The sequence below is a fragment of the Anopheles coustani genome, chromosome 2 (assembly GCF_943734705.1).
Source record: "Anopheles coustani chromosome 2, idAnoCousDA_361_x.2, whole genome shotgun sequence".
NCBI lineage: Eukaryota > Metazoa > Arthropoda > Insecta > Diptera > Culicidae > Anopheles > Anopheles coustani.
The window spans coordinates 56,856,267-56,883,809 of NC_071289.1; the positions used below are offsets into that span (position 1 = coordinate 56,856,267).

Below are 27,543 nucleotides of genomic sequence, written 5' to 3' on the forward strand. Positions count from 1 at the left end.
CAGTGGTCAAGCGTACCGTTGCAAGGTGCACCTATTGTGGGGAGGGGGGAGACTCGGCACCGGGGTCTTTACAGACAGGAATTGTCGTGCACGGCCGGGGGCAGTCCGCCGGGGACGTTGTCGCGCTTCAGCAACGTGGACGAATCGTGGCGACTGTTGGCCACGATCTGTCGGATGGTGGGCGCGTACGGTGGACGTCATAGGCGCAGCTCCGGCGGCTCCTTGCATCAAACCTGCGTGTGCGAGTTGGCGTGGATTGGGTCTGGGTCGGTGTGCGTCGCCGGGGTGTAGTACTAGAACGGATACTGCAATTAGTACGGTTCGGTTGCTGTCCCTGCGGTTCGTCGTGCAAAAGGGCACTCCACTCCGTCCCCCGTCCCCCGAGGGGAGGGGTGGAGTGCCGAGTGTGGGTTTCCACTTACCCCGATGCGCCCGTTGTCGTACTCCCGCGCGGTCGGTGGCATTGTGAGCCGGTTTTTCGAGTTGGAACTCGAAGTCATCGTGTCGGAGAGCGGGATGCGGTTGCTCGACCGGGCGGAGCTTTTCATGCAGAACTCGACCAGGGCCACGGCCAGCGCCACCAGTAGACCCCCGATGAGGATGTAGAAGATACCGGCCACGTTACTGAGCGACAACTCGTTCCTGGACGCGTCCTGCTTATCCGTGTGTTTGCACTCCGTCCGGTCGTACCACCATTTGTTCACGAGTTTGGTGAGTTCTCCGTTTTCTTTCAACGACAGCACTGCCAGGTTGATCGGATCTCTGGTGGAGATTATGAAAAAAAGAGTAGCAGTTGTTTATTAACCATATTAATTCATTTTATGGTTAAATTTATTGCATTAACAAATATTTTAATTGGTTCATTGAATAGTACGCCCAAATATATTAAATATAGATAATTTATTATTTTGAATAAATTAAGCATTGCAAGCTGCAGATCAACTCTTTTGATGGAAACTTTATGAATCTAAAAATTCAAAGCCACTCTTGAATGAACATTTCGTTTAAAGCTAATAGCTGTGATAGTGATTGCTTTCTTAATATACTGTTTAATGTTCTTAATTTGAAGAATTCCTTTGCTTCTCCGGCAAAAGCTAAATCCGGCCTCGTTTGGAATTCACACACATGCCAGAGAGGACATGTCACAGTGCTACCCACATTACTCATCCCGGATAAGATTGACAGAGCATCTGTGGAACATTGCAAACGTATAAATTTACTAAATTTATTTATTTACTAAATAAATACCATCTCAAAAATCTGCTCAAGAAATCAACCGAAAATTTTTGCTGAGTACTAAAACTATTAATTTAATCCATTGTTTTCTTACATCTTACACCGTTTTCGAGCCCAGGTAAGCATTGTCCAGCTGTAATGTTTCGTTTTGCAACATGGTATGTCACATAGATTTAAGATAACGTTTGCATTTAAAAAAGTAGACAAATTTGCATCGATGATAAGAAAAAAGTTAACCAAGCTAATTTAATGAAGTAAATTTTATTCTAAGTTACATCTTTTAAGACCTTTTGAAAAATATTCCGACGGCCAGTAAGGCGGCTTTACGATACTTGGCCGAAATTTTTGGTTATTGCGGACAAAACCAGTCATGTAGGCCTGTTTGTCAGTTGTTGTGAGGTATTCATGACCAAATGCTACTCCGTTAGGACTTTAAATATTGGAATAGGTCCTATCTTTAAGTGTTGTAAATGTTTTTTTGATTGATTGGCATAAGGAGAGTTGGCAGTGTATTTAAATTATATTTGACCCGTTCAAGTCCTCGGATTCGCTGTGTGCATGATTTACAGTGGTCAGGAATATCCAAACCATTGAATTGTCTTCTTTTTGATGTTTTCTGATAAAGTTGCATAATTCCGGAAGATACTGCACACTACGAACTTCTCCATACACCCGAAGTCTTGACAGGAAGAACAGAGACTTTGTGCAAATCATTCTCGCTGGTTTTCAGCCACGGTAGGGCGTTCTATGGGAGTTAAGGGACTCTTAAACATTTTAAATATATTGTAAAAATCTTCAAAAGCAATATTAAATATCAGCATTGTTTGCCACTTGCCTGGCGTCTGGCTTTAAATAATGGTTACGTGGTCCGCGATAAAGCTGGATGTTTTAACACACTATCAAATGTATATGGTTTAAAGTTTTGGCCACGGCGGATTTAATTAAAAAAATACAGTTGTCTAGCTTGTTCTAAATTGAAAAGAAATGAAATGTAATGAGCATGAAATAATTTTACTTATAACAGACAGTTGCTATCGTTTCCCGTTTTTGCATGAAAAGTAGATGAAATTTACCTATTGTTTTTTAATTAAACATTATTATAGACAAATAAAAATAAAAATGATAACATATTAAAAGAATATTTCCAATCATGAATCACACAAACATCATCTGGCACTATATCAAGCAAATTGACCAGTGCACAATTCCTGTTCCAACATACTGAATGGTTGAACTCACTTATGATTATTCCGCATACTAATGAACTTAAATTATTATCAAAATTCGCATTTGTATATGAAAATCAACGGGAAAAAGATTGAATCTTTCAATTGAGAATCAACAATAATAACAAAAGTTGGGTGTGCTTCGGGAGAAATGCCAGTATGCTAGGATGTAAAGATTCTCCTCAGCAGCAACATAACTCTGCCGTCAATGGATGTTTACATATAAGCTTAGCGGGGCGCAGAAAACCTCGACTGGAAAAGCTCTCCTGTCAAACAAATTATGCCGCCCGGAACAGTTCTTTCATCGCACTGCAGAGGCGCCGCCACACTGTAGTCTATTTATCCAACTACCTACTATTCGACTAATTTGGTCGATTGAAGATGGCTGGGACGCTGGAAGAAGTGGTTGGGTTCGGTATGTAGCTTGGAGAGCGTCTTTTATTTTCTTACCCAAGGGCTACGACACTGTTTCGCAGTGTTTGTTTTGGGCACTTGGTGAAACTAGTTGGCTTTCCACGTAAGTATGGGTGTGTGTGTGTGTAGGTCATAAGTAGCAATAGACACCAGGCTCTACGTCAGCTTGGTGCGCACGATGTCAGTTCCGGTTCCGTTCGCAGAGCAGATTCCCGGGGGGCATTCGGCGGTGTCCGCTGACGTCGGTGCATGCAGCGATGTTAGCACAGTTCATCTCAATCCGATTCATGGCAACCGGCGAGCTGGCTGCGGACGAATGCCCTCAAGGCCGTACGATTCTTCGTAAAATAGACTTTCCACCAGCAGAAGATACCAGTCGGGGCGAAGGAAGCTGCCAGGTCTGCCGTGTCTGAAGCGGATCTTGAACTGGACGTGCACTTCCTCACTCGCAGTGCTCTGGCCTTTCTAGGGCTCGCTGTACACAATCGCATTTGATGGTGGCTAATTGTTCCGTCGGAGCTCGGGCCGTGCCAAAAGGAATTCCACATGTGACGAAAAGCGGTGGCAATTCAGCTCTCGAACTCAATAGCACCACTGCAATCGCACGAGGCCAAGCCTTGCTAGCTACTTCATTATGCCGCAGTGAAATAGTGTCGCACCGGGACCCTTTCGGGGTGACCCTCCTACCTTCTGCCCCTTTGCTACCGGCTCCCCGCGCTTTTTTCCATTCTTCGTATGACCTACTGCCAGCCGACTGTAGCAATGGCCGCATCGGGTTGCTGTGAGTGCCTCTTTCTCCCATCCCAACCCCAACGGGTAGCAGCCCCGGAGGTTTGGGGGTGTTTTTGTTTTCTTTATATCTACTCCTTTCTCTCTTTCCCACACCCCTGAGGCCATCCTATGTTTTGGAGGGTGGAATGAGTGCAATCCTTTTCCCCCGCGCCGGCCCGCGGACATCTCGCATCTAGGAACATCCGAGATTTTTCATGTGTGTTTGTTTTCATTCCATTTCGCGTTTCAACCCGGGCCCCAGACTGGATGAAGAAAGCAAAACTGCACTGCCATCGCGGAGCTTCTCGTGCGGCACTAATGGGACACGGTCGGTTGGATTTTGTTTGAGTTGGTTTCGCGTTTTCTATGACGCGACGATTCGTTTTCCTTTTCTAGGCTAGATATCCTGCACGCTGCCCGTTTTTTTAAATATGTTTTTTTTATTTTCTTCCCTGCCCCCGTTTGATGCGGGGCCAGTTTTTTGTCGTTTCGGAATAAATTTAGACACTCTGAGCGGGCCGAGGGTTTGTTTCTGCTAGTTTCATGTCCAAGTCAATCCACTAGGGTAATTTCAGTTACAGTTATTCGTCCTTCCAAACAAAAAACGCTTCGAAAGCTGCACAAAAAATACGAACGGACGGGAATTCCTTCAAATGGACAAAGGAAAAGAAATGCACGATGCATGACGCGTTCGGTCGTCGGATTTGCGTGCAGTCAATGGGAAGCCACGCCTCGTGCATGCCTGGCGTGGTTGTCACAATTTGTCGACCCGAAGGTCGCCGGCAAAAGTGCTGGACGCCCTGGACACGCGGAGCGCCGATCCGACGGCGTGCACACCAAAATGAAACATGCACCGAGGTAGAGTAAATATTTTGAAATGTCCAGGGGGTTTTGTGCATTTTGCTGCTTTCACCCCCCTCCTCCACGTAGTGATTAGCCAACGGGGAATGGTTTTTGTTTATCAACCGCATTGTTGTTGGCATTCATTGTTCCGAATCGGTCATAACCAAATACAAATCATCCAACCTGCGAGGTTTCGTTTCCCGGTCGCATTAGCAGTGCATTTTAATTTGCTCACGAAAATCTGGTCTGAGGGAAGTAAATGCAGAAGGAATACCTTTCACCGATTCTATTAAAGCAGTATTGACGTTAGTTTAACTATGATTATGCACTTTTTTCTACGCTTGACGTAAAATAGTTTCTTTTGGCAAGAAGTATGACCGGTCTATGTTGAGCAAATGACGACTTTGGGACTGTTTTAACGTTCGAACACCATGCAACAGATTTTTCTAGTCGATTACGCTTAGTAACGTGTTTTTGATGATAATTATACTGGAATTGTAAGCCAAATCTACGAGATTTAAGGTTGTTGGAGGCAATAACAATCGGTTTTTTTTCCTCCCGATTCTAACACATAAAATTGTTGACATTGTTATAAGCTCATATGGAATAAATATAAAAATAAAAAGTAATAAGGATTGGTAATAAATCACTGGGTGAGCATAATATAAATCAGTAGAAAAACAAAAGCTTCCGAAACACGATCGAACAAGTTCTCCTTATTAATTGTCGTTCAGTTTCTATAAGATTTGCTTATAAATGCAAAATAGAAAAAAATTACCTTATCGGTTCAGTTTCTTCCTTGGGGAGGATGAATTCAAAATAATATGTCAACCTTTGTATTTTAGATCTTATGGGTAATTACAAACAGACAAAATGTACTCAAACGATTTGGCTGGAATTGAATAATTTTTCGCTTAAGTGTTTTTATGTTTGAAATATCTGAGAATGGGACCAAAATAAAAAAAATATACCAACTCAGATAATAATTGAAAATTTACATTTTAACAACATCAAAGCTTTCGGTACGTAATATGTCAAAAAATTTAATTTATAATTAAGCATTTGTTACCTATAAAAACATTTATTACTTTAACAACAACGCATGTGTGACAATGTTTGCAATATCGTTTAAATGTCATTCATTATTTCAAAAGTAAATAACGTAAGTACGGAAATCAGGATTTCCGGTCAGTATATATCGCGCGAAATGAAGATTAAGCTCTAATACAAACTTCATCCAACTACAGCAACCCTCGAACAATCATTGACCCATAATAGGAGGGAAATTGATTAAAGCTTATTTTAAGGACCTGTTGTGTATTTAAAAGCGTTTGGAGGCCCAAATGGTAGCAAATGTCGTCTCGATGAATTTTTAGCGTCGTTAAAGACTGCGAGAAATATCTCTCGTCGGAATCAAAAAGAAATATTAATAAAATAATTTTTATATTTTTTATTAAATCGTATAAATTAGTTTAAATCTTTACTTCACTGAATGGTGCAAACTTTATCAGACAAGCGGTAAATAGTAGAAATTGTTTAGCGATCACATGAAAAACGTGCGTAGAACCTACAGTTACTATAAAAACATTTTCGTTTCTTTTTTCATATGTATGTAGAGGACTACATGTTTTGAACTTTGGTCGCGCTTATGTTTTGTAAAATTAGATCCGGAAAAAATTATCAAAAACTCGGACAAATATTGCCTGATATTTCAGAAAAACTGTTAATCCATAACAGTTATTAATGTGAGCTGCACTGTAATCTTCTACTCAAGCTTTCGAAGCAATCGCTCGTAACTTCAACATTCCAGTACTGCACTCGGTAATGGGAAAGCTTCCTGAACGAAGCTTTTCTCAGCATGGCCGCCACTTCCGAAAAGATGCGATTCCTTTTTCGAAACATACTGCTAAGGAGTCGAAGCTTCATCGGATTCCTTAAAGATGGCGCTCGTGCCGCAGGATCCGTTTTTTTATAAGACATACAAACCGTGTAATGTTTGGAACGAGCTTTCGTATACTCATGTTTACTCATACCCACCGCGAACATGCAATTTACGTTTCGTTTAATGTCTTTCGCCGATTAGGCAACCCATGCACGTATTTTTTACTGCTTCTCACTCCATCCGCTCCATGGGAAAGGATAACGTATTTCCGCCTACCACGGCGCTCCCTCCCTAACATCAGTGATAAGACAAATCGGCCCGTCCGCACACACACTTACCGTAGCGGCGATCCCAAGGGCGTGGCAATGCCGAATCCTTTCGCGTCCAGGTTCCGACCGACCTTCATCGTGTCGCACGGCTCGCGCTCGTTGGTGTAGTCGTTCTTCGGCGACTCGATGAGCAGTGCGTACTTGCCCTTGGACGTGCGCACCCGCCGGATGCCCTCGTCGTACGTCTTCACGAAGACGTGCTTCCGGGAGTTCATGTACTCCCACATGCGGCTGTACAGGGAGATTTGCGACTTCTGCTGGCGCGCGAAACAGGGGGGAGGGGGGTTGTAGAAAAGGGGTGGGGAAAAATTAAATTAATGAGACCGATTCCCAGTGGGAGAAGGGTGTATGTGTGTGTTCATGTGTGTGTGATTGTGTTGGAAGATTACTGCTGCTGCTGACCTACCCGAAAGAAGTCCCAGGTCGAGCCGTGGATCAGCGTGCCGTACTGGACCTCGGTCTGCGAGGCCAGATCCTCGGGGGAGTTGATTGGTGTGACCATGCGCTCGACGGTGAGAAAGGCGGCCAGGTTGGCGGTGTAGGACGAGATCAGGATGAGCGTGAAGAACCACCAGACGGAGCCGACGATCCGGCCCGAGATCGAGCGGGGCGAAATGTCGCAGCCTTGCTGCATGAACGCGCCCAGGGCGAACCAGAACGAGTTGAGAATGCTAAACTCATTTACCGTCGCCTGCGGCACTGCGTCCGGTTGCTCGCCTGGACATTTCCGGTTGTCCAGTGGTAGCAGCAGCAGCATCGCCGTTGTTTCCGTGTCATCCGAAAGGACAAGCAGCAGTCGTGTCCCGGGACCAAGCCATAAAGTGTGTCACAAAGCAGGATTCCGGGGCGTCCCGTATCATGGCCGGATGTTGATGCACAAGCGGTGACACCAGCAGCAGCACGGGCAGCAACGACAGAAATGTGTCACGGCATCCGATCCGTGCAATGGAAGCGTTTGGAAACGAGAAACGAGAGTAAACATATGAGATAAGTGTGCCTGGTGCGCCCCCCGGGTTGCAACGTGTGTGCAGCGTGTTCCGGTCGGATGTGTTCACAACTCAACTCCGGCCACTTCCGGTCACTTTCCAGCGGGTGTGGGGAACAAGTTTGCACGGTGCGTTGCAACCGTAATGGGTCGCCCCATTCCGGGAGGGACGACTTCGCCTTGGACGTAGAAATTAATTACCGTTATAATTAACTAGTCGCCATTCGAAGGGCGAGAAGCGTGACACTATGTACAGCACGATGCTGACACCGAAGTAGCTGAACAGGACGCAAACCTGCGGATGGAAGACAGACACACACACCCGCAAGCATTAGCGAGATAACTCTTGGAAAGAAGGTCGGAAAAGGTAGCGCAGAAGGACGGCAATGCGACCCCACGACCACGGAACAACGGTAGCCTGAAGCTACCGGGTTCGCAGTATGTCCGCTGGCGGCGTGGCAGCTCGTCAGACGGCGTGCATTTAATGATGTTTGCCGGCGGGTGCTACCGAAACCGAACACCGGACCCTCCTCCCTTCCTAGTGAGCTGCAGCGAGCTGAACTCATTAGTGTGCGTAGGAAGGGGGGCCGTGAAAAACCCGTGGGCCCACTTACCGCTCCCCCTACTTACCCAAATTTCCTTGGACAGCGGATTGAGAAAGCTAAACACGCCGGGCTTCTGCTTGACCGGGCGCTTGATCATGATGGAGATGCCGAGCGACATGAACGGCTTGCTGAAGTCGATGACGCGCTCCCGCTCGGAGGTGATGGTCATCGGGGCGATGGCAAAGTCCGCCTCCCGGCGCACCAGCTCCCCGACCATACCGTCCCAGCCACCCTTCACCTCCGGGTTTTCCGATCCGTACTGGCCATCCTTGACAATGCGCAGCTCGTCTGCAAAATGGACGCGTGGAGGAGAGAACGACATGGATGTGAAGTGAGGGGCATTTTTGTATCTTTAACATATTACGGTGTCTCTTTGTTATCAACCGGAAGCGTCTCAGGGCGAGATGTTTCTCGGAAGCATGAAGTTTTTTTTCGAGTAGCTAGCCATGGAAGGACACTTGTCTTAAGCAAGGAGAGGAGAAACAAAAAAATCATCTAAATGAATAAATAAACTGTCCGGGCACAGGCCAAACCGTGGCCAGCCGTGGCCAAACCGCAAACGGGAAGTGGGGATAATTTTCGGCAGAGCAAACGCAGCCGCTTCCGACTTCAAAAGGCTCTGCAACTGTTCGGCAAAGAAAATTGTCCGTTATCTAGGGAACTAATTTGAAAGTTTTCAAATATAAACTTTCGCTAAAGTTTTGCCCTTTTTCCAGCTGGGCTAGCGTCCGTCCCGGTCCCGAACTTTCCCATCGGGGGATAAAGGGTTGACCGGCGCTTCGGGTGGTCAGTCGAGAAGGAGGCGTGAAAAAGGGAACACAACTGGGACCTGGGACCAGCGGGGGGGAAAAAACAGGGCACGAAGCGGTCGACCACGGGAGTTGGCAAATCGTTTCATGGTACTTTGATTACCTAATGAAATATATCTTCCCTCGGTCGGCCGCGGGCCGGAAGACGGAGTACGGGTGCGGTGGGGACACACATTTGGGAACAGTTCCTTCGACCTACGCACGAATGCGGAGATGTACGCATCGCCCGACCTGGGACGGGGTTCGAATGTGATAACTTTTATCTACCCGTCAGCCTCGGACCGGATGGTGCTTCCGGGTAAAGTTTTGGGCCGCCAAGTTTCGCCCGGGTAACTCGGGCGTGCGCGGGAAAGGGAGCCACCGGGCCACAAGGGACCGGGAGCGGGCGGGTGAAACATAAAGAGGCAGCAAATGAAAATATAGCGCACGGTACGGTGTTCGGTTTTAACATTAATCCCGGCCCCATATACGTGTTAATCAAAACAAGTGGCATCGGCAGCACGTGGCATCCCTTTATGATGCCGTGCGCACCTTTTGGCACAAAACAGGGAATCACCATTCGGGCTCATATTCAATACAATACGCTAAAATATTGTACCATAATCCACGATTAGCGGCTTGTTGTGGGATGATATCGTGCTGACGATGGGTTTCGGCGGACCCGGCGGAGTCTCGTAACGGGTGGCGGAAACGCGAAGGAGGAAGCCTGCTCAGTGCACCGTGAATCGCTCCGGAATGGTCTTTTGACGTGCCGGGGGCGCATTAGGTGTATTTATGTCCGGTGTGATGATGCTCATTAGTTTGGCGCATTGTTGACGACGTGAACGTCAACGGAAGAGATGGAGTGGATAGGAAAGGTGAGGTGTTGGAGCGAGGGGTGTTTAATTAGAGGGTTGGAAATGCGATTGGAATCGATTCTTGTTTGCTGGTCGAGGTGTTTTGTCAGCAATGAAATAATAATCCATACACAGTTTTCTATTGACTCTAACGAGCTGTTCAAGGGTTTTTTTTAAAGCGTCGTGTTTACTTTAGGATTTCATTTGAATATAGGCACGTACTACCTACTTCAAAGGACAGGAGGCGGTAGAGTTATTGAGAGATACAAACAAAATAACTGTCAATATTGGACAGTTTTATGTAATCCTCTGCTGTAAGCTTGTAGACTGTTTTCAACACAATTTGAACTTTTTTCTCAGTAATATGATAGTAATCTGTTAACTAAAAATTAAATTTCAGATTTAAAATGATTGCTAAAACTACACCACCAATAGGAAAAAACATCTTGATCAGGAAGTAAAATTACAAATTTAAATTTAATTGCTTTCCTTAGAAGCAGAATAAGTAAAATATAGTTCATGCCCTGTAAATTTTGTTATGTTTCTATCTTTACCATACTCGATAACAGTTTAAATTCAGCTTTTTAATGATTTCTAAGGATTAGTAACGAAAAGATTCAAAGGATTAAAGGATTGCATAAAAAACCTGTATAAAAAGCAGGTGGGTTGTAAAAAGAATCTTATTCATTTCCAATCCGTTTTATATTATGAATGATATCAAACCGTTCTCGACACCGATAGACAGGTTTATCCAATTGTTAAACACGTTTCACAAACTGTTTATTCAGTTGCGCGCAATGTAGTTATACAAAAAAACTATTCAAATTTGTCTATTTATCTGAGATTTTTGACACAGTCTGATATTTTCACGTAACATTTCAAAATATTTACTATATTACCAAACAATTTGGCATTGAACGAGCTTTGAAGCTTTTAGGAAGAAATTGTTTTGTAAAAAGAAAGATAAAAATTGTCAAGGATAAATATCAAAAAATCATGAGATACAGGGGACAGTCTATTTTTTATTGCCCCTTGCAAGACGGTTTGTTTTCCTACATAGTTTCTCTTGACACCTTGTGATTGTTTGTTTACGAAAGATGGAGCCTTCGAGCCAAGCTAGAATGATGTAACAAAATTGATTTGCGATACTCTGTGAATAATTGATCGCTAGAGTCCTACGGCGTCCTGTAGTTTGAAGTGTTTGTTTCCGTAATAGAAGGTGGATGCTCCGTGTATCAATCAGGGTCCAAGTTGGAAAGAGGAACAATGAACATATTCCGTAGCATCAATGGTGCTGTTCGGTAGATTTTATTCCCAATCCAGCATTCGTGCTTGAGCTTCGCTGCCAGAAGAAGCAGTCCAACCCTTACTGCGGCACTGTTTAAAAGTCAAGCAATATCAACGTAGGGCTGCTCTAACAGTAAACCGAAGGGGGTAGGGTGAAAGAAAAACAATTGCTGACAACTTTTGCATGTTTCCAAGCAAGTGCATGAATAATCGATGACCCGATGATGTGCCGATCGAACCCTAATGAAAATGGGAGCTGGGCTCCATCGAACCGGAGTGAGGTTTTAATTAAAAGTGGTAAAATTATCAGCTCCATTTTACTATCCAAACAAAGGCCGACCTTTGCCGGCCGATTGTCGTTGGCTGTGCCGAGCCGAATCGAATGATATACAGGCGTTGGGGATCCAGGGGTCTGGAAAAACTTCCAAAAATTACCGAACTGGAAGAGCCGAACCCGGGTGAGAGTCCTACCGGCCTTAATTACTTCGTAACGATGAACCTGAAGCGTAAATGAAGTGTCCACAGCAACAAAATGGGCGAGTCCGAGTCGGGGCTAGGCTTTTTGAGCGAAGCCTAAAAATCGAGTCCAAGCAAGTGGGACTGCTCGAAGTTGCAGGTACATGTCGCCGCCAGCGGTACCGGCGTAGGCATCGGAAATTGTTTCGCAAACATGGCCAAGTCAACAGGAAAACATGAGCCCAAGGGGCTCGCTGTCGTTTGCCAAAGTTCGCAGCCCATCGAAAAGTCGAACATGCCTTCTTGGACATCCCCGAAGGGGCCTCGGCGAGTCTCTGATTGCACGAACGGGCGTTTGTCGAAGGATTTGGAACGGCATAAAGCTATATAGGGAGAGAGAGGGAGAGAAAGAGAGGTGGACAAACAGCCCCACCCCTGCTGTGTACGTACAGTTGATGCCGAGTTTTTTCGCCACCAGCTCCGCCAGATCCTTGCAGTAGCCCTCGAAGCGCTCGTTCGTCTCGAGCGTCTCGCCCGGTTCCGGCTGCCGCAGCATGATATACGGCTCCTCGATGATGGTGGTGACGATGTAGGTCTTGTTCCGCTCGTAGTGCATGTCCGTCTTCAGCCGGGTGTACTTGGCGACGATCGGGGCCAGGCCGGCCTCGTCGCTCCACTCGGCCACCTTCACCATCGCGCTGTTGACCGTCATCTCGACCACGTGCAGCGTGTAGTTCTGCCGCTTGCCGTCCTCGTTGAAGCGAATGTCGCCGGTTAGGCCGGATATTTCCACCTGTACCGGTCCGGGTGGTCGTAAAATCCCGGTGGACCCAGCGATAAAGCAACCGATGCCGTCGTTATCCGAGAGTGGTGTGCGTGTGTGTGTGTGTGCGCGCGTTTTTTTTTTCATTTGGACCAACGCCAAAAGTCCAATCACGGCAGGAACGGAGATGTTGTAAAATTTGTACCATTTGGCAATGATGAAAGAGAGAAAGCAGGGAGGAGGGAGAGAGAAGAAATACAAAACGATTTTAGCTAACAGCAACCTTCGGGTTCGGGTGCGCCACGCAATGGTGGTAGTATAAATAAAGAGCGGTGGCCATAATAATGCATCATGGTCTCATAAATCCTACCGTGGGCCGATTGGCAAACCCTGGTACGGTCACTGGTCCCAAAATTTCCCGCTCCCCCTTCCTTACCTTGCGCAGGTAGCGTGAAATTTTATCACCGTGCTCCCACGGCGTCACCCAGCCCTTGGAGGTGTTGCAGTCGAGCGTGCGGGTCCCGTTCGCCGGCAGGTTGAACGGCTGGCCCCGGTTGCGCATCGTGTACGCCCGGAACTGGTCCGGCTTTTTGCGCATAATCTTGGAGAACGCCTCCACCAGCACGAACACGGCGTCGTACATCAGGGCCGCCTGGGCCGAGATCAGCTCCTTGCCGGCGCCCTGCGATGTGGTCGGATCTAATCGCTTCCATCCATCAACGAACTCCTTGACGTACTTTTTGCTCGTATCGACGATCCGGAAGCCGGTGATATTGATTGCGCCGTACTCGATAACTTCACTTTCCCAGCGATCATCCATCACCTGCAGGGATGTTGCGAAGGAGGGGAAAGAGGGGAGGGAGGGGGAAGAGATGAAAAACAAACCGTGAGCAGAGTACGTTTGGTACGCGGAAAAGAAAAATGGCTCCAATCCACCTAAAAGGTCGAGCGGTGAATGGTTTTATTTTCATTCGCGGAAGGCATTTGCGAAGCGATTTTCGCTTTTCCGGTACAAAATAATAAATTTCGACTCCTTGCACGCGCGTTGGCCCGGGATGGAAAACTTTTGATCGGCTTGTGGCGTTGGCCGGCAGTGATGCGAAAATTCGAAAGGCGGGTAAAACTTTAATCGTTTGAAGTTGGTTTTGATTTCTTTTGCGGCCGAGCGTTCGCTGCCCGGCCCAGACATCGATACGTGTAATTTTCCGAACAGTTTCGCTTTTAAAATAACCTTCATCCCACGGCCGCCTGCTGAAATCAGTCGTCTGTAAATATTTTTTCCTTCCCAGGCACGTAGAAACTTTTTCTCGTAGAAAGACGGTTGAACTTAGCAACGCCAGCAAATGCGTGTGCAGTTTAAGTAAACCTTGGAGTGGCCGTTTTTCTTCCGATCGCCCTAGAAAAGCGTAACAAGATGTTCGGGGAAGGATGTGTTCTGAAGCTGTCGTGTTCTGGTACCGGCCCGAAGGTAGGTCGGGCTGCTCGGACGCGAGAAGAAGGAGGACGACGACGACGCAACACACCATCGATATCGTAGTTGTGCATGACCGGTTGCCCCTGACAGCTACTAGCGAGCATGTGTTATGTATGGCCAGAGATAATAGATAAAGCAAACTTCGGATGTGACTTGCAAAAAGCGGCACATCAACGGTTTGCGCACGCCAGAGTGGAAGCCCCAGTCGGTCCTCTGGCAGGAGACTCCCGGAGGCCGCATGTCAGAAGCAGGCGAGCAGGGAGAGTGGGCACTCTATTTATGTTAAATCATATCTATTGACTGGTGGTGTTGTACCATGTTTCGCTTCCTGATTCTATTAAACTGAAGACTATCGACCTCCCGCGGGGACTGGCGGAACACATCCCTACATCGAACGTGCCCGGAACGTGAGCAGGAGTGATGCGAGCGGTGAAGCGAGAAGATAGGCGCCCGTTCCATCCGTCCATGTCATGTGAAATACGATACGCTGAATCGAAACCATCCGTATTCGGTAGCGCAAGGGGCGAAGTAAAAGTTCCGGCAAGTATCGTGCCAGTATTCGGCAATCCTATCGAACGTGTTCGATCGATTGGTTTTCCCACACACACATTAGGAATGGGGTGCACCCTGTGTCAAGAACCGCAGCGTCGGAGAGTGCCAGGGTGAAATTTGCCCAAGTCGATCCCACCACCGGTTTGGAAAACACGGCTGGAAATGGGCAGTATAAACGATAAAAAGCGAGCAGCCGTAAAAGATAGATAAGATGGTAAGTGATAGATGGAATAAGCATATAAGATAAACGATACATAATCAACGAGATGGGTCGGCCGGTCGAAGGTCGTTACTAATGGTTGCCATGCTATCCTTTGCTTTCCTATTTTTACACTCTTTTTTGGTTACGTAAAATCAGACATTTCCCTGCATCACCACAAGGGCAGCGATTCAAGGGCGTGAAACGTAACACCGAGGCTGTTAGCATGTATTTTTAGGTGCACCTTTATTTGATACCGGTGCTGTGGGTTTTGAAACGGTGATGCTTATTTTAAATTAACATAGGAATGCGCGAAGAAAATTTCCATTCCATTTATTGCCTGACGAAAATATTGAACATTTTGGTTTTTCTAAGATATGAACCAGTGTAAAATGGTGTGAAGAACAAAAATGACTAGTGAAATGTTTGATATGTATCACTGGTTTAGTCAGCAAACTATTTTAAAACACAAAACGGAACATTAGAGGTGTAAAGTGATTTTTATAAAAAAATAAACATTGTACAAACAACAACAAAAAGTCACCGTAGTATCCCATATGAACTCAAATAGCTTTGGTAAATTAAGAGACGTTCGAAACAGAACAAGTACATTATGGTTGGCTGGGGTAATATGCACCCCTGGAGCAAAACGCACTTTTTCAAATTTCTTATGAAAAAATTGTTTTGGTCGTAAACAAACCCAGCAAAAGTGAACTAGAGTTTGGTAAACCTTTGAGTTTGATAGCTCTAGATCAACATAAACGCGAAATCAAGCAAAACAAAAACATCATCGGATTGGACATGTTTTGATGTCATTTAGCTGACCACTCCGGGAAGGAATGAATAGTGCAAAAATCGTTGTTTTTATACATGGCATACATCGTTCTGTTAATAAGAATCCGAACTTCTAACTGCAAAAATATTTAGAATCTCGATAAGCATAAAGATTTACTCGTATTTTAATTAAAAATGTGTTCAACCATTAACGACGGCATTATGCACCCCGTAGGTCGCAGCAAACTGGATCGGTTTGTAAATAAGCTTAAACGATTTTTTATGATTCAAAACAATGTTGTTGATTGATAAAAATATTGTTTTTTTCTTTAAATTTCATTTGCTTCGGGTCACACAATAGGAATTTTTTTGAACATTTACATTGATCCAAATTATTTGCGGAAGGATGCATTTTGTCACACAGCTTGGTGCGTATTGCCCGTTTGTTGTGGTTCGTATTGTCCCTTTTTAAAGATGGGTTTTACCCCAGCACAGGTGAATTTTACCTCAACCAGATACAGATCTATAAAAAATTGAGCTTTGTAGAAACTGAAAAATTGATGATTGTTTAACAAAAAAAGTAGAAATTCCTCAACAGGCCCGAACCTTAATGAATCAAAAAGAATTTATAAAATCAACAATCGCGAACAAAGTACATTGAACACTCAACAGTTCTCCTTAAGCGGTGCGTATTACCCCAGGAACCTCTACTTTAAAGATCCAAATCCAAACCAAATTCTCTTCTTGGAAACGATTTTTGTATGCGAGCGAAAGTATTTGTTCCAGGAATTATTATGTCTAACAGGCGCTGTTGCGCTCGAATTTATAGTTTGCTAGTCATTCCCCGGGACAGCGCCCGGGTCAACGCTCTAGATTGGATAATTCTCAATTTCATTCACTTTTCCCCACTCTCTCGCCTGTCTGTTTGCATCAAGAATCATTTCTAATTTTCGATGTTGTTTTTCGTTGAAACGCAGAATGTTTCATGGTGTCTCACTTAAAAACTACATTAATGTGATCCTTTTTCCTCCTTTTATCAAATAAAGTTTTCATAGGTAACAAAAGCTTTGACTTGAGTATTATTATAATACTGTGCTCTTTATCGTAATCGTTTTAACTAGTCACAATTAAGTTTACATTAAAAAAGTAGACAAAATTTCGTCGGTGGTCAGTATGAAGTAGTTTTTATTATAAACTTACATCACTTTACTACTTTATCAAAATACTCCGACGGCAAGTAAGGCAACCTTACGGTGCTTGAATTTCAGCCAATCATGTTGGGATGTTTTTCAGTTTTTGTGTGGTCTTCATGCTTCTCCAACCAAATACTTCTCCGTTTAGGCGTTAAGATGTTGGAATGGGTCCTACCTTTAAGAGTTGTTAATGGTTTTCCAATGGTTGTAGTTGAGAGGTATAAGGAGGGTTAGCAGTACTGGGTATATTAATATTCCAACATGCTTCAAAAGAAACATTAAGTACCAGGTTGTTTTTTACCACTCATCACCGTCTAGCTTCAAATAAGCTACAACATCCATGATGATCACGTTGTCGCGATTTTTCGAAGACATGTTTAAAAGAAGCTTCGAGTCGTTTTGTTTGAGTAACTGACCTCGATTGGCACATCTGTATAGCAATGTCTATCTTTTCTAACTTATTCTTAACATTTACAAATGGCCTCTTCTGGCCCAAATGAGGTTGATTCAATGTTTTGTCCACGGCGTATTTAATTTAAATGATACAAACAAGTTGTCAAACTTGTTCTGAATTAACATAAAATGCTACTTTTTGTATTGCTTTCAAAATAAAATTGAGAGCATTTTCCGGTTTAGCATGAAAACCCGTTAAAATTGATCTATTAGTTGTAATGCAAACGTTAAAATAAATTTAAACAGCTCGTTTCAGTTGTGGCAAGTCACATAAACATGCCACAAAGTTATGCGCCACTAGGTGTCTCCATCATCCGTCGTTGTGGTACGAAGGAAATTTCGTTGGACTGTTCGTTGGCCTTCGAGAAATCGGCACAACTGTCGAAACCTTTGAACTTTGCACGACGTTCATGTACGAAAGTGCACTCATCGGGCTCAGCCTCAGGAACCGACTCTTTTTAATGTGGCTCCTGTCTTCCTTCTCTCCGACATTCAATTTGTGAAAGTTGTCGAGCGAAACGGCGCTTCGCACGACTCCGGAAAGAAGGCACAAACGAGGTGCTGTTCGCCGGCGAAGGGATGCTTTTTCCAATACCGTTGCAGTCGCACCGATGTCGCGTGGTCTGCCCTCTGAAGTAAGTGTGCGTCGTAATGAAGCCCGGCCGGGACCGGTGCCGGTTGCCTTATTTGGGTCGCTCCCTCTGCGGTTACCTGCACATACGGTTTCTGTGACGGTAATTTGTTGAACAACCGAAGCCCGTGCCAACGGAAGGCATAATGTTGCCCTTCGAGCCGGCGTGTCGATTGCCCGTACGATTTCTCAGAGGGTGCGGTTTTGTACGTCATTATGAGGCAGGTTTTCCTCGTGTGCTGGGTTTGCAATTTTCTCTCCCCTCCACCCCACGGGCGCCGGATGTGAAGGACGCCAAGCGTAAATGTTATTTCAAGCGACAAAACGAATCCCTTCCCATTCCGCCTCGAACGGCTCGAAGCGTGTGCCGTGGCTTTGGGCCAGTTGTTTTCGGTGTGATATCAAGCGAGCGTACCTTATGCGAGCGGCTTACGGTTTGTATTGGCTGCGGTTGGTGGCGTGTTACGTTTAAAGCAATTAGCAAGATTCCTGCGGCGTTCCCTAGGACGCTCGTAGGCGGCTTCCGTCGGCTAAGCATCCTTCCACCTTTCGGTGAACGAACGATCGGCTCACTGCTTGAAAATCGCTCGAAGAAGGACGCGTAGCAGACACGGCTGAGTTCCTGCCCGATGTAAGGAAGCAGTTACTCGAGAGAGGAATGACGGATGGATTGCAATGGTTGCTTGACCATGGACACAGGACCCGCCTCTCATTATGTCACAGAACAAACGAACCGATACAATCGACCGGAATGGTGGAAAGCGGCTTCACCGAAGAGGAAAGCTCGCTTCTTGCCAGGTTAGACCGGGTAGCGCGACGTAGAGAGGAAGAGAAAAGGAAACCTTTGATTATTCGCTCGAAACATTCCCAACGATTGAGCGAAACACAGCCCAGCCATTGGGATTCGAGTTTCGACATTCGTTCGTTTGTCGAACACACACGCAACATATAGCAGCCCAGCATAACCCGCCGTGTACCATCAGTGTAGCATGTGACGCGAGGGAATTTGGAGCGACCGGATGTAGCAGGTGTGGTTTGTTTGCGAATCTTGCTGCGGTTAACCGACTTGTGGCTATGTTTTTGGCTTCAGGAAGCCGGATGAGGAACGTGAAGTATTCAGGGCCGAGCGTAACACAACGCGGTGGACGCTGATGCCAGTGTCCTTGACGTTCACGATGATCACGATGATCGAGTGATGGATGGGAAAAGCGAAACGTTTGCATTGGTTCGGTCGTAGGATCACCGGACCGATTGTTTCTGGTGAAACCTAACCCTGCCATCAACAAGCGATGGTCACAAACATGACCACCATTGAATGAGCATGTTGACATTTATGTAACCGCATTGTACTGGGAATCCAACGCGAATGAGATGGGTCATTGAAGTAGATCATAATTTAAAGACTTCACATCGTCCAACTATTTGTATTAGTGAATTCGAACTAACCTCATACTAAAATATAGGAATTCATAAAAAATCTCGCATACCAATGCAAGCTGCGCTAAGTGAAACTTATATTCATCTTTTCGTAAAAAAATATTGACCACTTACTTGCCAAGTGTACGAGTGAGGTATCTTATTACGAGTGACGTATCTATTCTCTCCTTGAAAGAAAGCATCGAACGACCGAACGGTTTGTGTTATTAAAAAAATTAAATAAACGGATGTTCTCCTGACCACAAAGCGTAGCTGTTTCCCCTGAATTCTTGCCTTTAGCTCGTGGCTAAACATTTGCCCATGCTGGTCAGTTTACCAAGAAGCTTTGCAAGGACGTCGAGAAACCGGATACAGCAGCCGGGCTCACACAATATCAACCACAGAAAGAGCAATTTCCTTCTAAGCAAATGGAATGCAAATAGGAATTTTCAGCTGAATAAAATTCAATTTGTTTCACGTCCTTACGGGCTCGTTCCGCATGACGGAACTGCCTACGTACCGTTTTACATTACCCTTATCGCTCTCCCGACGGATCATGCAGAGCGATCATCGCATCAGCATGGATCCAGCAGCTGACCCTAGTTGCACCTTAAATTCACAATTTGTGATACGTCCACCGTCGTCGTGAGCGTTGTGCTTGAGAACTCCCGGTTAGAGCCCTCAAAACCATCGGTTGTTATATTTACCTTGGAGGATGGGTTTTCCGTTTACGTGTGTGTTTTGTGGTATTTATGTGCCATGGTAGAATTAATCGCATGAGGTTTTACTTCTTCCAGATGCTTTTGATCATCCGATATCTTAAAACATTGAAATCTAACTTCCATACAACAATATTTCGTTTGTCTGGGTGTTTATATATCAGACCCCTAGTGAAATTCAGCTATTAAGCTTTAATATGGTTTGATTCCTCGGCCTAAACTTTTTACCGAAAGAATTTCTTTGAGGAGAAAAAAAGGAGTCATAGAAACTTTCTATGACCTAGTACTGGTGGTTATGGTACTTTGGTTATTGGAGGTTGGACATTCGTCATACTAGGGGGTGGTCAGCATTAAATCAAACTAATTTCTGCAAATGTGAAAATAACAGTATTTACTTGAACCAACTTGTGGGCTTAAAGAAGAAGAAAACTATCAAAAGGGTTTAAGGATTACGGAAGTAAATAGATTAACAAAAGAAATCTCTTGCACATGATCAAACATAAAAATCATCTTCATCATTTTTTACTCAGATTTGACTTAACCTATTTCAACCTTTTCCAAGAAAATACATGTTCAATAAGCTCTTCGGGAATTATGGACGATTTCGCATGAAAAAAGCACGTAAACAGCGTGATTGTATTCAATAGAATGGCAGTAAAATGTCTGTTTTGTTATAATAAAGGGTGTCCCAGAAAGTATAAGCACGATTTCAAAATTAGGTAAAAAATAAAACCTGTTCCAGAAACTGAGATTTTGTTTCATAAATTGTGTTTGGGTTCTGTTCTGGACTATTTGCGAAAGATAAAAATTTTAAAAATTTAATCGTATTCTAATGACCGCACTTTTGATCTGTCGCCTCCGATATGGCTCAGCACATACTTGTCGTGAACGGTTTTCGACACTTTTGAACGGTTTTACACTTTTTTTGAAAACTGTTGATGTTTTCCGTAGCTTTAACATGTTTTCTCAAGTGTGCCTTCGTTAGCGCCCAAAATATCTCAATTGGTCTGGTCTTGGTCGACTCTTCGTCGAACTGATGCATGAGGGTTGACCACACAGCAGCTTGTCGTACAGTTTCCGGGCCCGATGTTTAATGCATGCAGCCTAATTTGCAGTCCGTTTCGATTTCTTTTGGATTTTGTACGATTTTAAATTCAATCTTACCTTGTCTCATTGGACGTTACTTTTTAACGTACCCATTTGTTGAGCCACATCGCGAATGGAACTTTCCTATTTTTGCTTGATTGCTTTTGTTCTTTCCCGGTTCAACTGTTGGTCGATAGGACCAGGTTTTTGACCACTTTTAAGCGTATCCTCGAAGCTGGACTCCTCCTGAAACTTTTGGATGGCGGTTCGTACGGCTCCGATACTCACACCTACTGATTTCGCCAATTTCCTTAGCGAAATGTAAGGAGTCGAACACCATTTGTGCAGAACGCTTTTGCGCTTTTTGACGGAAATGCCTCGCATTTTAACAGAAACGGTTGAAAAAATAGTTTGGATGCACTATCTAGTAGGTTTGAATGTAAACAATCAAACACCCGAAGAATCAACTGTTTGGCGTCATCCGTTTTCCAGAAACGTAATTTAGAAATCGTGCTTATACTTTCTGGGACACCCTTTAAACATTCATAAGCATCTTAGAGATAAAAAAGTTTCGTAGTTTATGTTTTTTGGTCCTTAACTTAAAGCTTCTTTGGGCTCTTTGAACCGTTAAACCGCCTCTGTATGCTCCTTATAACAATAAAAGTATCATTAACATTGGCGTTCAAACTGTTTTGTTGTAAGTGTTAATCATGAGTATGAAGGATGTTGCGTATATTCTTCAAATATTTTTATATCTGCTTTGGATCAGTAAAAAAAAAATCGTCTTAAATTTCAGGGCTATAACTAATTCCAACCCCTCGGTTTGAAACGGATTGGAAACATGTATGTTATTTTTTTCAATTCTGTTCCAGGGCGGTTTATTTCTCTGCTCATAAAAGGCTTACAAGGCTCAGGCAACTAATCCTACTCAAACTGAGTATGCCTGAAAAGTAATTTGTTAATGAACCAACGAGCTTTCATTTCTCTTTTCTCCTATCAACGGTTTGGGCCTTTCTACTAATGTACCATCAGACATATTCTGACGGCAACCGTCGGCGGTCCATCCATGCTGGTACGGGTAGGCATTATATTTCATTTTGTGGTTTAAAGTAGAGCTGTTTTAAATCCCACAGTATCTGCTAAGAACATCGTTGAGCCACGCCGACTGCAGGGTTGACCGCCTCCGACGTGATGAGAGCATCGGTGGCGTGTTATGACGAGAATGGTGTAATAAAATAGTTGCCGTACGTGGGAAATGCTGAACAACGTGGGTAAACATGATCCGAACAGAAATCACTGGGCCAAGTGTGGGCTTCATGGTGTATCCAGCGTACGCCAGTGTTACATCCACCGTACAGAGAAGCGCATACATTCTTTCCTGCAGCTTAATCGACCCTTCGTGTGCGGATATGTTGACATACGGTGACCGAGCGAATAATCCAGGAATGCTCGTAACGCCCGCTACGTCCTGGAATCCAACCCAAGATACTCTTACGTCCTTTCTAGCTGACATTTGAGGACTGACTATCTCGGCTGATACTATCCACATGCCGAGCGTTCCCTTCGTTAATGTTTATTTCATGAAGCCCCAACCTTCACCTCCTTAAAGTTGCTCATCGCACGCCAGTTCGACGCTGTGTTTGCGCTTCTTCTTAGGTACTCGTGACCATCCCTGAGGGGAAGAATACGGGAAACCATAAATAAGTTTCCACTGGATGAATCTTCCACCATATACACACACACGGACACAGAAACGCCCGAAGAGGGTTTGTTTCCCGGGGCCGGAAGTCCTTCTCCTAAATTATGATACGCTCTAATTGAAATATTAAATATAAACCAAGCCATGCCCCCTGCTTTCGTCCCCCTACACAACGGCGATCCGGTATCAGCTAGTCAGGTTGCTTCCCTACAAACCCTTCGTTACGCCACGAGTGCATTACTTTATTTTTAATGAGTTGAAATGAAGGGCAGAGGCTAGCACGGTCGGATAGTATTATTGCCAGTCTCTGTCGACCGTTGTGCCTTCCAGATGATCGATCCGGTTTAACGAGCGGTGTAATATGTACTTTCTTACCCTAGGTCCAACCAGCTAGCTAGCTCGCCTAGCAACCCCTTTGGCCGGTTCTGCATTACGTTAATTGCGGAACGGGTTTGAAACGTTCCTCCCGGGCAGGATGACATACCCGCTTGCCTCCGGAGTGGAGGTGTTATCGTCTTTCCGGTCCTCTTCTGTTTCGGCTCTGTTTGCATTTCGGTAGCACCTTTCACCAAACATATTTCCACAAGTTTATGCTTATTTAATACCTGTCAAAACATGGCCCCAGCTCAACCCCGGGAGACCCATTGAAGAGTGTCGGTGAAATTTCCCGAATAAATCATGCCGAAAGTGTGCCGTGGCGGAGGCTTAAGCCAGTTTTACGTGAAATCAGCACCTTGAACAATGGTAATTACTGCTGGATGGAGTTTCCCATTAATCTTCCCCTGCGCCAAACTTCCCCCCTCCGGCCGGCACCAGGGCTCCACGGACGGAAAGCTGTACCGTCTGGCGTCGGTGCGTTTTCGCTTCAGCACAAAATTGCTTAATGCTGTGGTAATAACAAACGCAACTGAACTGTACCACCTGGACCGATGGTACCGGCGACGACGTACACGGTGTTGGTGCGCATCCTGGCACTTGCCGTTAACTACCGAGCGGTGCAAAAGTTCCGCCCATAATGTCACCCATCTATCCATCGGTTAAAATGTGTTTCGTCACACGCCTCGTGCAATATAGCCTGGTTGGAAAGTTGCACGAGACAACTGTCTTGATGGATGGGACATTGTTGTGCTTGTGGAAAACCGGATAGCGTGTTCTCTGCGTCTCCGTTCGGCGCTGTAATCGGTAAAGTTTCCTCACTTTTAGATCCAGTCGATTTGCATGAACCGCTTGCGTTCGACATTTCGATTGATGACTATCGTCGGTCGATGTGGGTTTTATGGTTCAGCTAATCACAAAAACCGTCTGCCCTTTCAGCGCAGGTGAATACCCGGGTTGCTGAATCGTTGGAGAATTTAAACCCAGAGAGAGTCTTCTGGCGAAATTGGTTCCGTTGCAAGATACCTTTGACGTCCAAGACGTACCTTCGAGGGGAGCAAGATTATTCTCCATCGTAGGTAAGCACGCAGCACCATCAACACCAACACCCTGCGGTAAGCAAGGCACATTACACACGAACCGGTATTCGCTCGAAATAGAAGGTAATTTCATGCAATGTTAAACAGAAGACCACAAGAAGCTGTCTATGGAAGGAGGATGGCTGCGGACCAAATGGAAACCGAAATCTCCGGTACAATCCGGTAGCTTTATTGTGGTAGTAAAGATTTTTCCCTTCCACAGCCATAATAGCGTTGCGGGTGTGAGTGTGTGGAACGTGGATGCGTGCGGGCGAAAGGATGGAAGGAACGGGGGTGTGGATTTTGTTGAAATGTTCCCATCAATGACGTCATCGGGCGTGAAAAGAGCATTAAATTTGATTTTGATAGCTTCCAGGGGATGCATTCGGGAAGTCAGTGCCGGCCGGCAGGGAAGGCACCGCACACCGAAAGTGCTGTCTTCTGGTTCGTGTGTGCCTGTGTGTGGGTGTTTGCATCTAAGTGGCGCCCGGCTTACAGATGATGCCACCGAGATTCAGCCCCACCACCCGGGCTGCTCGGGCTGGTCGCTTAAGTGGCAAAGCATAAAACCTGGGTAGAACTAGTTTTACTGCCAGCGCCAGTACACGATTCCATCCCCCGCACGGGTTGTTTGCTGCGTGTGTATGTGGGTGCCTTCAGTACCCGGGACGAGCTCTCAGATTGGTGTGATTATCTCCCCTTCCAAGTGGTTCACGCTGGCTTTTCCGCCGGCCGAAGCTGAATCCGCTCCAGCTAGCGATTTCTTCAGATGAAGAGATAATGCCAGCCGTAGAAGAAATCCAAAACCTCCGTCCACCGGCGCAACAGAACGCTTTGTGTTGCTGGCATTTGCTATCGGGGGTTGCATTTATCACGACCAACCTTCCAGCACCCTCTCCTTCGGATGGCAACCTATCCTTTTGTGAGGCCAGATCGGTGGAAATTGCTGGAAATGTATCACGGGGTTTACGTTAACTGTAGTCAACGCGATTAATTTAAAATTGCATTCGAGCCGGAAATACAAAAGTGCTTTCACTGGGCTGCACGGTGGATGCTAATTGCTAGGCTCTATAATTAATTCCAAATCCTGTGCTTTCTGACCTGTATGCATTTTCCAGCTGCTGCTGCGCATTGTATGCGAGTCTGGTGTCACTTGCACGGCATTTCGAACTATTTTTCACTCCCAACCGATGGATGGTTCGATCGAATGCTTATATTTTCCTGATCCAACGTTCGGCCCATCGACTGGTGTTTTACTTTCCCCACCCACGGCCGCTACGTGCCCTCGGAAGGGAAATAAAAGGAAAATTCAAGAGGTCGGCGAGAGAAAACGGCACACGAGCAGCAGCGCAACCGTTCTTGATGGAAGCGGGAACGTTGGCACTTACCAGCCCACTCAGCAGATAGTGGTAGGTCCGCTTGCCGAGCGTGATGTCCCGGACGTGGCTGACCACGATGTCCTTGGCGAGCTCGGTGCTGCAGTCCAGGACGATGTGCTTCCGGGACCAGCGGTTCAGTCCCTCGATGGTGCGTAGAAACTCGATCGCGTCGCTCACGTTCGCTATCCGCTTTACCGTTTCGACGTGGAACGTCTCGTTGCCCGGCCGGAGCCCCTGGTAGATCTGTTGCAATCTTAGTAGGCCTGGGGAGAAGAAGGTGGTTGAAAGGAAATTAAAAAAAAAAAAGCAGAACGACAGTGAGAAGTAGTTCAATCAATGCCTCGCAAAGGCTTCTTTCATCCGTGACGCTTGAAAAGAGCGACATCTCGGGCAGAACGAGAAACGAATAAATGAAATGAACAAACCCTCGACAAGTTTGCAAAGAACATCCTTGGTACACTTTTTTCCAACCTTTCGAAGGCATACCATTTCGAGAAGACACGGGAGGTGCATCGGCCGGCAAGGTGATGCTAATTGACAAGTGTAAAGGTAAAAGTGTCCTCTCCATGAAGCCCATTAGGATGCGGATCCGGTGCCTGGGAGTGTTTTCCATGGAAACGATAGCACGAGGCCACCGGTAAGTCTTTCTGGCCTGCATCCAATGTGGGACACCGGTACGCTTTGTACGATGCCTACAGTCGGCCTCAATGGCTCAAGGGTGACAAATGAAAATTGGCATACGTACAGAGAATAAATTATATTGAATTAAAGCCCTGTGAGTCGCCCCAACAGGATAAACCTGGTTACGGGGTGGAAAATGGGATGAAAATAAAAGAAAATAGAAAAAAATCAACTCCGCAATGGAACGGAAATCTTAGGCAAGAAGTGTCCTTTGCCTTTTCCAGGATGGGTTGTTCTGTCTGGCGTTTACCCGCACATCCTTCTCGATCTACCTCTCCCGGTAGTTCTTGGAGCAGGTTTTTGCGAAAACTCTGACAACCGGCTCGTGGGAACAATAGCGAACCCAAATGGCTTAACTCAAGCCGGTATTGTGTTTGGTTGGAAATTTCCTAGGTCGCCAGGTTGGCAGGGAATGTCGTTTTCCCATCGGACAACGAATAAAAGAAAAATTTCCACTACCAACCATTGATATTCCTAGCGATGGTACTTTTGCTTCCGCCACTATCACCGGAGCTATTAAGATGGACGGTGACTAGGAGGGGGGACCGTACCGAAACCCGTTGGTGTGTGATTGTATAGAAAAAGACAAGCAGAGTAAAAATACAGTGCCACCATCACGTGAGCATTGAAGAGGAAGACGTGGGTAAATGTTTTCTCCCAGCAAGAGGAACGAATAGCACCAGAGCGAAAGAAAATGGCGCTGTGGAAAACACATGACACACAAAGCGGAAGAAAACCACTCGCTAGGACTCGGGGTGCAGAATGAAACCGTGTCCGCTGGACTTGGTGGCGCAGATCCCAGCCAAGCGTGCCCTAGGAAAAATTATCTACAACAGTCGGTAAACTTTCGGTCGGCTGCTGAAGCTGCTTGGGGAAACCCAAATTGCGTAGGGAAGCTAGTCCAGGGCTACACGCAGAGGAGGGTTTTTCTCGGTTTTTTAGCTCTGTGGTAATAGACGTGTGAAAACTCTTCGAAGAGAAAGAGAATACAGAAAATGTAAGAGAATGTGAACGAGAGAGTGAGAGACGAAAAAGGAGGAAGATAAATTTTACAAGGTCCGCAGCGCACGTTATGAAAGAATTTTCAGGGTTTCTGCCAGACGTAGGTAATGCAAGAGTTTTTTTTACCAAACCGATGGAAACGGTGCCCTGAATCGCGAACGAGCTCCAAATGGAAGTAGCACAAACTTCCCTACGTATTAGAACAAAATAAAGTAAATTAAATTAAATTGAGTTAAAAGTTGCTCGACACGCAACCGAAGGGTTGCGGGACGGCTCGGCAGTATCACAATCGTTACGAGTTGTAGCCAAAGCGAACATGAAAAAACAGAGAAAACCCAACATGACCAGGGTAAAGGTGAAAATGGATGAACATTTTGTTGCCTTCAAAT

At 45.5% G+C, this 27,543-nt stretch overlaps 1 protein-coding gene across 1 annotated transcript in view; it reads right to left on the minus strand.

Moving 5' to 3' along the window:
- Positions 1–227: 227 nt before the first annotated feature.
- LOC131266339 (glutamate receptor 1-like) overlaps positions 228–27,543 on the minus strand; it is a 69,418-nt gene continuing 42,102 nt past the window's right edge. Inside the window, exons 4-12 of the mRNA XM_058268812.1 lie at positions 25,481–25,734; positions 12,879–13,265; positions 12,130–12,472; positions 8,317–8,579; positions 7,888–7,981; positions 7,108–7,418; positions 6,711–6,955; positions 423–762; positions 228–293 (exon numbers count right to left, since the gene is read on the minus strand). Coding sequence (XP_058124795.1) covers positions 228–293; positions 423–762; positions 6,711–6,955; positions 7,108–7,418; positions 7,888–7,981; positions 8,317–8,579; positions 12,130–12,472; positions 12,879–13,265; positions 25,481–25,734 — 2,303 coding nt within the window. The remainder of the gene's footprint in view (positions 294–422; positions 763–6,710; positions 6,956–7,107; positions 7,419–7,887; positions 7,982–8,316; positions 8,580–12,129; positions 12,473–12,878; positions 13,266–25,480; positions 25,735–27,543) is intronic.